This window comes from Lithobates pipiens, unplaced genomic scaffold (assembly GCF_037356315.1).
Source record: "Lithobates pipiens isolate NorthernLeopardFrog02 unplaced genomic scaffold, aLitPip1_a1.2 Scaffold_160, whole genome shotgun sequence".
Taxonomy (NCBI): domain Eukaryota; kingdom Metazoa; phylum Chordata; class Amphibia; order Anura; family Ranidae; genus Lithobates; species Lithobates pipiens.
Genome location: NW_027507749.1, coordinates 2,010,423 through 2,023,155, shown reverse-complemented (window position 1 = coordinate 2,023,155; position 12,733 = coordinate 2,010,423). Strand labels below are relative to the sequence as shown.

At 45.3% G+C, this 12,733-nt stretch overlaps 1 protein-coding gene across 1 annotated transcript in view; it reads left to right on the top strand.

Moving 5' to 3' along the window:
- Positions 1-11,075, top strand: part of LOC143986465 (vomeronasal type-2 receptor 26-like) — a 75,749-nt gene extending 64,674 nt beyond the window's left edge. Inside the window, exons 8-9 of the mRNA XM_077484808.1 lie at positions 2,026-2,149; positions 10,168-11,075. Coding sequence (XP_077340934.1) covers positions 2,026-2,149; positions 10,168-11,075 — 1,032 coding nt within the window. The remainder of the gene's footprint in view (positions 1-2,025; positions 2,150-10,167) is intronic.
- The last annotated feature ends 1,658 nt before the right edge of the window (positions 11,076-12,733 follow it).

Below are 12,733 nucleotides of genomic sequence, written 5' to 3'. Positions count from 1 at the left end.
AATACCAAAACAGTTAAATATTTAATTTGAGCACAGTGTTGCATGACTGTGTAAATGCCAGTTACAGTAGCTCAGTGCTGAACAGCAAACAATGACTGTGTCATGAAGGGGGTGAAACCTTCCGGATGGTAGTTGGTTAAGTGGCTCCTCTCCGGAGTGAATAACTGTAATCTATTAGTCCTCGTAGCTGAGCTCCTGTGTCCTTCTTATTAGTTTTTCTTCCCTTCGCTGAATTTTGTATAATTCAACAACATCTTTCCTGAGGATTGGTGACCCTGATGGGTTTACTTCCTCTTTTTTTCCCTGCAAAGGTAAAGCATAATGGACTACTATGCATCGCATAGTAGCTCATTATGTGTCACTTACCTGACACAGGAGCCAGCGAAGTCGCCGCTGTCCCCTGTAGTCCGCCGCATCCATGTTGCTTGTGGCGTCTCGCAGCTCCGACGAATCACAGCGGCGCAACCGCGATGACGTCACTCCCGCGCATGCGCACGGGAGTCGCGCCTCGCAGCTCCGCCGCTGTCATACGGCGAAGCCGCAATGACGTCACTCCCGCGCATGCGCACGGGAGTCGACAAATTTGGCAAATCCATTCTTGGATTTGCCGCATTTAGTGCGCATGCGCGCCGCTGTCGACGGCGCATGCGCCGTCGACAGCGGTGCCCATTTTCGGGCAAATATCTCCTAAACCATATAGGTTTAGGAGATATTGCTTGGACCTACAGGTAAGCCTTAATCTAGGCTTACCTATAGGTCCAAGTTGTTTGGAAGGGTTTACTTCCTCTTTAAGGTCAGAGGAGAGATGTGGTGTCTTTTAGAGCCCAGATGCCCCAATAAAGAGTAGCTTTCACTGCCCATGCTATTGTTCTTTCCTTGTGATAGCCATAAAATTGATTAAAAAAAATTAAAGAGACACTGCAAATTTAATAATAATAAAATCAATAATAAAACAAATAATCTTTATAGTCTCCAATGCTTATGCACAAAGGCAAACACATACATAGGTCACGCACACAAATGTAAACAGTGTTCACTCCCCACATGTGAGGTATCGACGTGAATGTTATAGTGAGAGCAATAATTCTAGCTCCAGACCTCCTATGTAACTGTAAACTGGTAAACTGTAAAGTCTAATGCCCTGTACACACGGTCGGACTTTCCGACGGAAAATGTGCGATCGGAGCTTGTTGTCAGAAATTCCGACCGTGTGTAGGCTCCATAGGACTTTTTTCCATTGGAATTTCCGACACACAAAGTTTGAGAGCTGGATCTAAAATTTTCCAATCGCGTGTAGACAATTCCGACGCACAAATTGACACGCATGCTCAGAATCAAGCAGAAGAGCAGCACTGGCTATTGAACTTCATTTTTCTCGGCTCGTCGTACGTGTTTTATGTCACCGCGTTCTTGACGTTTGGATTTTCCGGCCAACTTTGTGTGACCGTGTGTATGAAAGACAAGTTTGAGCCAACATCCGTCGGAAAAAAATCCATGGATTTTGTTGTCGGAATGTCTGCGATCTTGTGTAAAGGGCATTACAAAGCGTTGCCTATGGGTATTTTTAATTGGTGCCATTTTAAAATGTGACGTGTTAGGTATCTATTTACTCAACGTCATCTTTTATATTTTGCCAAAACATGAGTATTATATTGTGTTTGTGCACACTAAAATGTATTAAGGTGTATTTTTTCCAAATAATTTTCATTTAAAAAGCACAGCACAAATACCATGTCAGATACAGTATAAAAAAATAAACATCCACCATTTTGTTCTCTAGGACTTCTGTTTAAAAAAAAAAAATAATAATAATAATAATTATATATATATACACATAATGTTTAGGGGTTCTAAGTAATCTAAAATCTAAAATTTTCTAAAATCTGATTTTTTTACATGTAGGAGAGGAATGTCAGAATTGGCCTGGGTGGGAAGTAGTTCGCACCAGAAGCTTACTTACTTACTCACACTATTATATCTGTACTTCTTCTCTTGATTAGTTTAAAATGTTCCATATTATCTCAGGTCCCAAGAGGTCGATGTTCCGAGGAATGTCTTCCAGGGTTCAGAAAATCTGTAAGAGAAGGATATCACCCATGTTGTTATAATTGTGCTCCATGTTCAGAAGGAGAAATATCAAACCATTCTGGTAAGCTTTATGTTTCTTTAAATATAAACTCCGATATTGAATTTGAAAAGGAAAACTTTTAGGAGGGAAGTTTAAGGAAAAAAACGTATGTTTAAATGTCCATCAATGCAGCCTTATCAGTGTCCATCTGCGGCCTTATCGGTGTCATTTGCACCCTTGTCATTGCAACCTTGTCAGTGTCATTTGCAGACTTACATTGCAGCCTTGCTGTTTAAAAATGGCGGCGCCGAGATACAGAGCGGATGTCCTGTGTATCTCAGAGGCACTCGGTAGGTCTCGGCTGCTCTCGGTGTCTTTTGGTCATTCCCGGCTGCACTCAGCCATTCTCGGCGTCTTTCGGTCACTTTTGGCCGTTCTCATCGGCTTTCGGGCGCTCTTGGTGGCTTTCAACGGCTCATGTGGGTCTGCGAAAGTGGCCGAAAGCCGCCGAGAATGGGCGAAAGCCGCTGAGAGGCTCACAATCAGCGGGGGATTGGCGTATAACACGAACCCACAATTTTCCCCTGATTTGTAGGGGAAAAAAGTGCATGTTATACACCGATAAATACGGTAATTATAATAATACACAACATTTAAGCATAAAAAGTGTTGGTGATATGCGAATTCTGATGCGTTTCAACGCTATGGGGTCTTCTTCAGAGGATTTACTCGCTATAAAAGAATTTTACACATATTGAAATTCATGCCCATGAGCAAAAAAAAAAATTATATATATATATATATATATATATATATATATATATACACACATATATATATATATATATATATATATATATATATATATACAGTTTCACATTGGATAAGGAGCAAACTAGCATAGGATATGTAATAATCAGATGGGGTTTAATAAGGAGAAATGATATGAAATGTGAATATAAGTTGTTAAAGATTATATTGATATTAATTATAGTTATAAATTAATGGAAAAATTGTAATGAATGGTGAACAACCGGTAGCTGCTTCCTTCTTCTGTCTGTCTGAGGAAGCCTCTAATACTTTTGCACTTATCTAAAATAAATGGTCTGGAAAATGATTTCACTGAAGAGTAGTGATGGACGAATTTCCGACGGGACGTTTCGCGAACGCGGACCGGAACGTTCACGGCGGGCCCCATTGACTTCAATGGGAGGCGAACTTCGCAAACCTACAGGTCAAATTTGCAGCCACAAAATAATTAATAGCTGTGCAAACATAGTGCCACCGCATGGCCAATGACATAACACATGTATGAGGTGAATCTGGGATCGACAACTACAAGCATTCTTTTTTTATATGGGAAATTGTTGTGACAATTCAGGACTGTGGAGCGAATGAAGGCAATGGAGGAGAGGGAAGGTCAGGGACCAGGGTAGGCAAAGAAGAGGGTGCAGAAGATGATCACCAGCAGCGTGACATACAGCAATGACACCTGCACCGTGATACAGTGATCTGACACCAGCACCGTGATAGAGAGCACTGACATCAGCAGCGTGACATAAAGCACTCACACCAGCACCGTGATATACAGCACTGACAGCAGCACCGTGACAGAGAGCACTGACATCAGCACCGTGATATACAGCACTGACACCTGCACCGTAAGCAGCCCCAGGAGGAAGTCAGCATAGCACAGGGATGGTGGGACCCCTTCATAATAAGCAGCCCCAGGAGGATGTCAGCATAGCACAGGGATGGTGGGAGCCCCTCATAATAAGCAGCCCCAGGAGGAAGTCAGCACAGCACAGGGATGGTGGGAGCCCCTCATAATAAGCAGCCCCAGGAGTAATTCAGCACAGCACAGGGATGGTGGGAGCCCCTCATAATATGCACAGCAGAGGTACAGCCCCAGGAGGATGTCAGCACAGCACAGGGATGGTGGGAGCCCCTCATAATAAGCAGCCCCAGTAGAAATATGACACCGCTCAACCTCTTCAAAGAGGAGGGTACGGGCATATAGTACGGTGTGCTTTTTTTGGACAAGGAAGTGAGCCAAATGAAGAAAGAAGGTCTCTGTGCTCGATTAAAAAAAATGTTTATAGACATATACATGGTCTACTGGTCACATGTGTTGAATTCCTCTGAGATCCATGCCTCATTCATTTTTATAAATGTGAGGTAGTTAACACTGTCGTGAGCTAGGCGAGTACGCTTATCGGTCACGATCCCCCCTGCTGCGCTGAACATCCTTTCGGACAGGACACTGGATGAGGGGCAAGCCAACAGTTCGATTGCAAATTGGGCAAGCTCTGGCCAGAGGTCAAGCCTGCCCACCCAGTAGTCCAGGGGTTCATCACTCCTCAGAGCGTCCACATCGGCCGTTAACCCGATGTAGTCAGACACCTGACGGTCTAGGCGTTCCCTGATGCTGGATCCGGATGACACCTGTCGATTGGTTTGGCTGAAAGAATGACCTCATATCCGAAGTCACCAACACATCTTCAAACCGGCCTCTTCTTGCAGGCGCTGTTGGATTGGTACCCGCAACTCCTTCTCTGAGAGTGGGAATTGCTCCTCTGCCAGCGCATGCAAAAGCAGAATGCAGCATTTCTCGAAGCAAGGCCTGGAAGTGCTGCATTCTGACAGCCCTCTGTGACGGCGGTAACATTTCCGCCATTTTGTGTTTGTACCGGGGGTCTAAGTACGTTGCCACCCAGTACTAGTCCTTGACCCTTATGCTTTTTTTACGGGGTCCCTATTAAAACACTGTAGCATGAAGGCCCCCATTTGCACTAAAGTGGAAGCGGTGTGGTGGCCTGGCTCCTGCTCATCATCCAGGATAATGTCGTCCTCTTCATTCTCCTCTCCCCATCCACGCACAACAGGGATCCCAGAAAGGTTTAAAGCATGCTCTTCTTGCTCCTCCTCATCCGCCCCGGCACCATCCTCCTCTGACTCCTCTTCAGACTCCTGTTGTTGACTTGTCTCAGATAGAGTAGCCCCCCCTGGGAATTCATCCAGCATTGCGACTTCCTCATCTTCCCGCTCCTGCTCCTCCACAGCTTGATCAATGACACGACGCAATGCACGCTCCATAAAGAAGGCATAAGGTACCATGTCACTGATGGCGCCATGGCTGCGACTGACCAGTTTGGTGATCTCCTCAAATGGGCGCAGAAGTCTGTATGCGTCGCAAATGAGCAGCCACTGGCGCGGTGAAAAAAAACCCAGATCCCAGAACCGGTTCTGTCGCAGAGTTCATACAGGTACACGTTAACTGCACGTTTCTGCTGGAGCAGCCTATCAAGCATATAGAAGGTTGAGTTCCATTGCGTCGGGCACTCGCAAATAAGACGTCTGACCGGCAGATTGTGTCGCCTCTGAATGTCAGCAAGGCGAGCCATGGCCGTGTAAGATCTTCTGAAATGGGCCGAGATTTTCCTTGCCTGCCGCAAGATGTCCTGGACCCCAGGGTATTTGACAAGGAATCGCTGCACGACCAAGTTTAAGACGTGTGCCATGCATGGCACGTGCGTGATTTTGCCCTGTTTCAATGCGCTAAGCAGATTGGCACCATTGTCACACACCACTTTACCAACTGTCAAATTGAGCGGTGTTAGCCACTGATCTGCCTATGAACGCAAAGCTGAAAGGAGTGCTGGGCCAGTGTGGCTCTTGGCTTCCAGGCACAATAGACGCAGCACGGCATGGCAACGTCTCACCTGGCATGTCGAATAGGTTCTGGGGAGCTTTGGCGGCGCAGCGGAAGAGACGCTAGCAGCAGAAAAGGAGGAGTCAGCCGAGGAGGAGAGGGAGGAGGATGGAGTAGGAGGAGGAGGAGAAGAAGAGTCAGGCCTGCATGCAATCTGTGGCGGTAAAACCAAATCTACACGGGTGCCACGGGTTACATGCTTGACGGCCGTCAGAAGGTCCACCCAGTGGGCAGTAAAAGTGATATACCTTCCCTGCCCGTGTTTGCTAGACCACGTGTCTGTGGTCAGATGTATCTTGGCACCGACACTGTGTGCCAGAGATACATTCACTTGCCGCTGAACATGGCCATATAGCTCTGGGATGCCCTTCTGTGAGAAATACTTCCTTCCTGGGACCTTCCATTGGGGTGTTCCAATGGCCACAAATTTGCGAAAGGCCTCCGAGTCCACCAGTTTATATGGCAGTAGTTGGCGGGCTATCAGTTCTGACAAGCCAGCCGTCAACCGTTGGGCAAGAGGGTTATCCGGCGTCATCATTTTTTTACGCTCGAACATTAGGCCCACGGAAGCCTGCCTTTTTGCAGAAAAATGTGAGCTTGGCGTGATGGAAGGTGGAGTGGAGGACAATTGTGAGGAGAGAGGAGAAGGAGAAGTAGAAGACGAGGCTGGACGGTGAGGGCCTGCAGTGTGGCTTTGTGTGTTCCGTTGCTCCCACTCGGCTCGGTGATGGCAGCTCATGTGCCTTCTTAAGGCGGTCGTCCCTAGGTGAGTGTTGGGCTTACCGCGACGAATGCGTTGACTGCAAAGATTGCAGATGGCAACGCTATTGTCAGCAGCGGACACGTTAAAAAAAGCCCACACTGCGGAGCCATGTGCCGGTATCCTGGGAGCGCCAGATGTGACCGTACATGGTCGATGACTCGCTCCTGATACATTTGCAGTCTGCTTTGTCCCTCCTGTGCAATGTAAGTTATTCCTGCTTCTCCTCCCTCTCTGCTGGTCCATATCTCCCTCTGAACTCCCCTCCTCTTCCTCTCTTGTGGGCACCCACGTGACATCACTAGACACGTCATCATCAACGTCACCTTCCCCACCGCTATAAGTAGAGATCTCGGAGTAGGCAGCAACACCGGGGACCAACCTCCTCCTTGGGCTGATCTGGGTACTGTCGTCAGACTGCTGAGTGGCGGTTGTTGCTGTCTCCTCTTCCTGATCCAATACCAAGAGTGGCTGCGCAACAGAAATGTCTTGATATGGATCGGAAAATAATTCCTGTGACTCAAGCCAAAGGTATGTGGTGGTGGTGGTGCTGGTGGTGGTGTTGTTGGTGGTAGTGTCTTTAGGGGTGCACACAGCAGAGAGTGAAGAAGAGGGTGCAGATCGAGAGGATGAGGAGGGTGCAGAAGAGTGAGGCTGAGCGAGCCACTCAACCAAGTCTGGTGCGTCCTTTAAAGTAATTGAACGCACCTTCTGCAACTTCCCACTTTGGCTCAAGCCTGTGGCTCCTGCCCTACCCATACCACCCCTGCGGAAGGGCCTGCCTCTTCCTCTGCCTGTCATTTTTTAAATGACCCTGTGAAAAAACTCTCAGTCCCTATACCGATGAAGGACTGCGGCAGTATAGGGCAGCGGTCAGCAGTAGTGCACCTCAACCCTATGTATTGTGGACCGATACCAGTCCTTATAGAATGGCAGACTGTACCTCACTCAACCCTATGTACTGTAGTACCCTATACCTTACCAGTCCTTATAAGGACTTTTGTGGACCAAGTAGGTTGTGTGTGAGTGATTAGCAGACTGTACGTCAGTCCCTATACCGATGAAGGACTGCTGCAGTATAGGGCAGCAGTCAGCAGTAGTGCACCTCAACCCTATGTATTGTGGACCTATACCAGTCCTTATAGAGTAGCAGACTATACCTCACTCAACCCTATGTACTGTAGCACCCTATACCTTACCAGTCCTTATAAGGACTTTTGTGGACCAAGTAGGTTGTGTGAGAGTGATTAGCAGACTGTACGTCAGTCCCTATACCGATGAAGGACTGCTGCAGTATAGGGCAGCGATCAGCAGTAGTGCACCGCAACCCTATGTATTGTGGACCTATACAAGTCCTTATAGAGTAGCAGACTGTACCTCACTCAACCCTATGTACTGTAGCACCCTATACCTTACCAGTCCTTATAAGGACTTTTGTGGACCAAGTAGGTTGTGTGTGAGTGATTAGCAGACTGTACGTCAGTCCCTATACCAATGAAGGACTGCTGCAGTATAGGGCAGCGGTCAGCAGTAGTGCACCTCAACCCTATGTATTGTGGACCTATACCAGTCCTTATAGAGTAGCAGACTGTACCTCACTCAACCCTATGTACTGTAGCACCCTATACCTTACCAGTCCTTATAAGGACTTTTGTGAACCAAGTAGGTTGTGTGTGAGTGATTAGCAGACTGTACGTCAGTCCCTATACCGATGAAGGACTGCTGCAGTATAGGGCAGCGGTCAGCAGTAGTGCACCTCAACCCTATTTATTGTGGACCGATACCAGTCCTTATAGAATGGCAGACTGTACCTCACTCAACCCTATGTACAGTAGTACCCTATACCTTACCAATCCTTATAAGGACTTTTGTGGACCAAGTAGGTTGTGTGTGAGTGATTAGCAGACTGTACGTCAGTCCCTATACCGATGAAGGACTACTGCAATATAGGGAAGCGGTCAGCAGTAGTGCCCCTCAACCCAATGTATTGTGGACCTATACCAGTCCTTATAGAGTAGCAGACTGTACCTCACTCAACCCTATGTACTGTAGCACCCTATACCTTACCAGTCCTTATAAGGACTTTTGTGGACCAAGTAGGTTGTGTGTGAGTGATTAGCAGACTGTACGTCAGTCCCTATACCGATGAAGGACTGCTGCAGTATAGGGCAGCGGTCAGCAGTAGTGCACCTCAACCCTATGTATTGTGGACCTATACCAGTCCTTATAGAGTAGCAGACTGTACCTCACTCAACCCTATGTACTGTAGCACCCTATACCTTACCAGTCCTTATAAGGACTTTTGTGGACCAAGTAGGTTGTGTGAGAGTGATTAGCAGACTGTACGTCAGTCCCTATACCGATGAAGGACTGCTGCAGTATAGGGCAGCGGTCAGCAATAGTGCACCTCAACCCTATGTACTGTGGACCGATACCAGTCCTTATAGAATGGCAGACTGTACCTCACTCAACCCTATGTACTGTAGCACCCTAGACAGACCAAGTTACCAGTCCTTATAACTAGCTTTGTGGAACAAGTGGGTTGTGAATGATTAGCAGACTGCAGCAGAAGGGCAGCAGTCAAGTATAATATTCTTTCTATATTTGGAAGAAAGAATATTATACGTGTACAAGCCTATTACCATACCACTGATACCAGTCCTGAAAAGAACCTTTGTGGAACTAATAGTAACAGCTACTGATTAAACTGACCCTCACTGCCTCACACACAGCTTCCTGCCTGTCCCTATATAAACTGGCAAAACAGAGGCTACTGGAACAATAATTCAAATAGCACTTTTGTGGACCTGATAGTAACAGCTAATGATTACACTGACTGTCCCTGCAGCACACAGCGTCCTGTCCCTTTCTCTAAACTGACAAAAGACACTCAGGCTGCTGCAACAATCACTAGCACAGCACTGCCTATCCTGAACTACACCTAACACCTATACCAGTCCTGAAAAGAACATTTGTGTACCAAATAGCTAGCGATTTGGGTCACTGTAATCTCTCCCTGCTCCACACAGCAACCTCTCCCTATAGTGACAGAAGAAAGAATGTAAAATGACCGCCGGATCGGTTGTATTTATAAATTAGGGGGAATGTCCAAGTGTCCATGTGCTGTAATGTCTCAATTGGCTGTCCTGTACCCCATGATGGATGTGTCATCATAGGTCAAAGTTCTTTCACACAGTAAACACGGAAGTCCGCCGGGCGAACGGCGCCATTAGTCCGCCGAACGGGTGGACCGCGAACAGCCGAAATTCGCCGCAAAACGACCGCCGGGCGAACCGTTCGGCCATCACTACTGAAGAGACCAAATGTGGTAAAATAAGGGAATTTCATTGTTATATACATGTTAAGGTTACAGATAGACCATAATTGAGGCTGAAGGTTCTTTTATTTTCAGTAGGGCATCATCACACTTTATTCCTGACAAAAGCTTTCTTCAGATATTCACCATATACTGTGTATTGTTCCAACATAATTTTTGTTTAATATTTAATATTACATCTAATCTCCAAAAAAACTTAAGGTATATTAAGGAAACTACAAAAAAAATCCAAAACTGTCAAATAGTTACATTCTTGGTATAACATAAAACTTTTATTTTTTACTCTACAGACAGTGAACTCTGCAAGAAATGTCCTGAAAATGAATGGCCCAACAAAGCTAAAACTATTTGTATAGGCAAGCTCATAGAGTATTTATCATATGAGGAGAATATTCTTGTTTTATTTTTTTCTATAACTGCAATTATATTTGTTACAACATCTCTCCTTATACTTGGACTATTTGTTTGGTTTCGGAGCACTCCCATAGTCAGAGCCAATAACCGGAACCTCAGCTTCATTCTGCTCCTCTCCCTCATACTGAGCTTCCTTTCTGTATTCCTGTTCCTTGGCCATCCTGTGGATATTACCTGTATGCTGCAACAAGTCACTTTTGGAATTCCCTTCACCATCTCAGCATCTTCTATCCTAGCCAAAACCATCATGGTCTTCATTGCTTTTAAAGCCACCAGACCTGGAAGCTCTTGTAGAGATTGGATGGGAGTGAAACTTCCCAATACAGTCATGTTATTCTGCTCATCCATTCAGGTTATGAATTGCATTCTCTGGTTGTCCATCTCTCCACCATTTCAGGAGTATGACATGGACTCCTATCCTGGGAAGATCCCCATTCAGTGTAACGAAGGGTCAGTTATCGGGTTCTACTCTATGTTGGGTTATATGGGGTTTCTGGCAGCTGTGAGTTTTGTTCTGGCTTTCATGGTGAGGACATTACCGGACAGTTTTAATGAGGCCAAGTACATCACCTTCAGCATGCTGGTGTTCTGCAGTGTCTGGATTGCCATGATCCCGGCCTATCTGAGCACCAGAGGGAAATACATGGTGGCTGTGGAGATATTCGCCATACTGACCTCCAGTGCTGGAATATTATTGTGTATGTTTTCTCCAAAACTCTACATTTTACTTTTGAAACCTGAACTGAACACAAGAGGGACAATGCTGGGGAAAAGAATGCTGTAAATGTAACACATTGATTGAATGTATAATGCTGTAGATCAGATTAAACATGTTCAGTCATCTTGCTACCATCATTATTATGAATGACATTATCATATTGGGTACATTAACTGCCTTCTGTCTGCCTATTGTACATTAGTGGATGGAAGGTGGATGTTACAGGATTGGATGCTATTTTAGAGCTTCTTTCTTTCTTGCTTGCTCTTACATGCCCCCTAGCATGCACAAGCAAAGTACTATGACCGCCCTGTCCATTAGATGGTGCTGATCACAAAATAATGTTGTGACCAATCAAAACATCACACAATGTAACCAACACCTGCAGTTAACAGCTTGCTCCCTCTTTACTCTCAAATACTGATTAACCACTTTCAGACCGGACCATTTTGCTGGTCAATGACCAGAGGTCTTTTTACAAATTGGCACTGCGCTGCTTTAACTGGTAATTGCGCGGTCATGCAATGTTGTACCCAAACAAAATTTGCGTCCTTTTCTTCCCACAAATAGAGCTTTCTTTTGATGGTATTTGATTGCCTCTGCGATTTTTATTTTTTGCGATATAAACGTAAAAAGACCGCAAATTTTGAAAAAAAATGATATTTTCTAATTTTTGTTATTAGAAAAATCCAATAAACTCAATTTTAGTCATACATTTAGGCCAAAATGTATTCAGCCACATGTCTTTGGTAAAAAAAAAGTCAATAACTGTATATTTATTGGTTTGCGCAAAAGTTGTCACATCTACAAACTAAGGTACGTTTTCTGGAATTTACGCAGCTTTTAGTTTACGACTGCCTATCTCATTTCTTGAGGTGCTAAAATGGCAGGGCAGTACAAAACCCCCCCAAATGACCCCATTTTGGAAAGTAGACCCCCTAAGGAAATTGATAAGTGGCATGTTGAGCCCATTGAATATTTTATTTTTTTGCCTCAAGCGATTGAATAATGACAAAAAATTTTTTTTTTTTTTTACACAAAGTTGTCACTAAATGATATATTGCTTACACATGCTATGGGCATATGTGAAATGACACCCCAAAATAATATCTGCTGCTTCTCCTGAGTATGGGGATACCACATATGTGGGACTTTTTGGGAGCCTAGCCACGTACGGGGCCCCGAAAACCAAGCACCGCCTTCAGGCTTTCTAAGGGCGTACATTTTTGATTTCACTTCTCACTACCTATTACAGTTTTGAAGGCCATCAAATGCCAAGATGGCACAAAACCCCCACAAATGACCCCATTTTAGAAAGTAGACACCCCAAGCTATTTGCTGAGAGGCATGTTGAGTCCATAGAATATTTTATATTTTGCCACAAGTTGCGGGAAATTACAAACTTTTTTTTTTTCACAAAGTTGTCACTAAATGATATATTGCTCACGCATGCCATGGGCATATGTGAAATGACACCCCAAAATAAATTCTGCTGCTTCTCCTGAGTACGGGGATACCACATATGTGGGACTTTTTGGGAGCCTAGCCGCGTACGGGGCCCCGAAAACCAAGCACCGCCTTCAGGCTTTCTAAGGGCGTACATTTTTGATTTCACTTCTCACTACCTATTACAGTTTTGAAGGCCATAAAATGCCAAGATGGCACAAACCCCCCCCAATTGACCCCATTTTGGAAAGTAGACACCCCTAAATTTAGGGGTACAC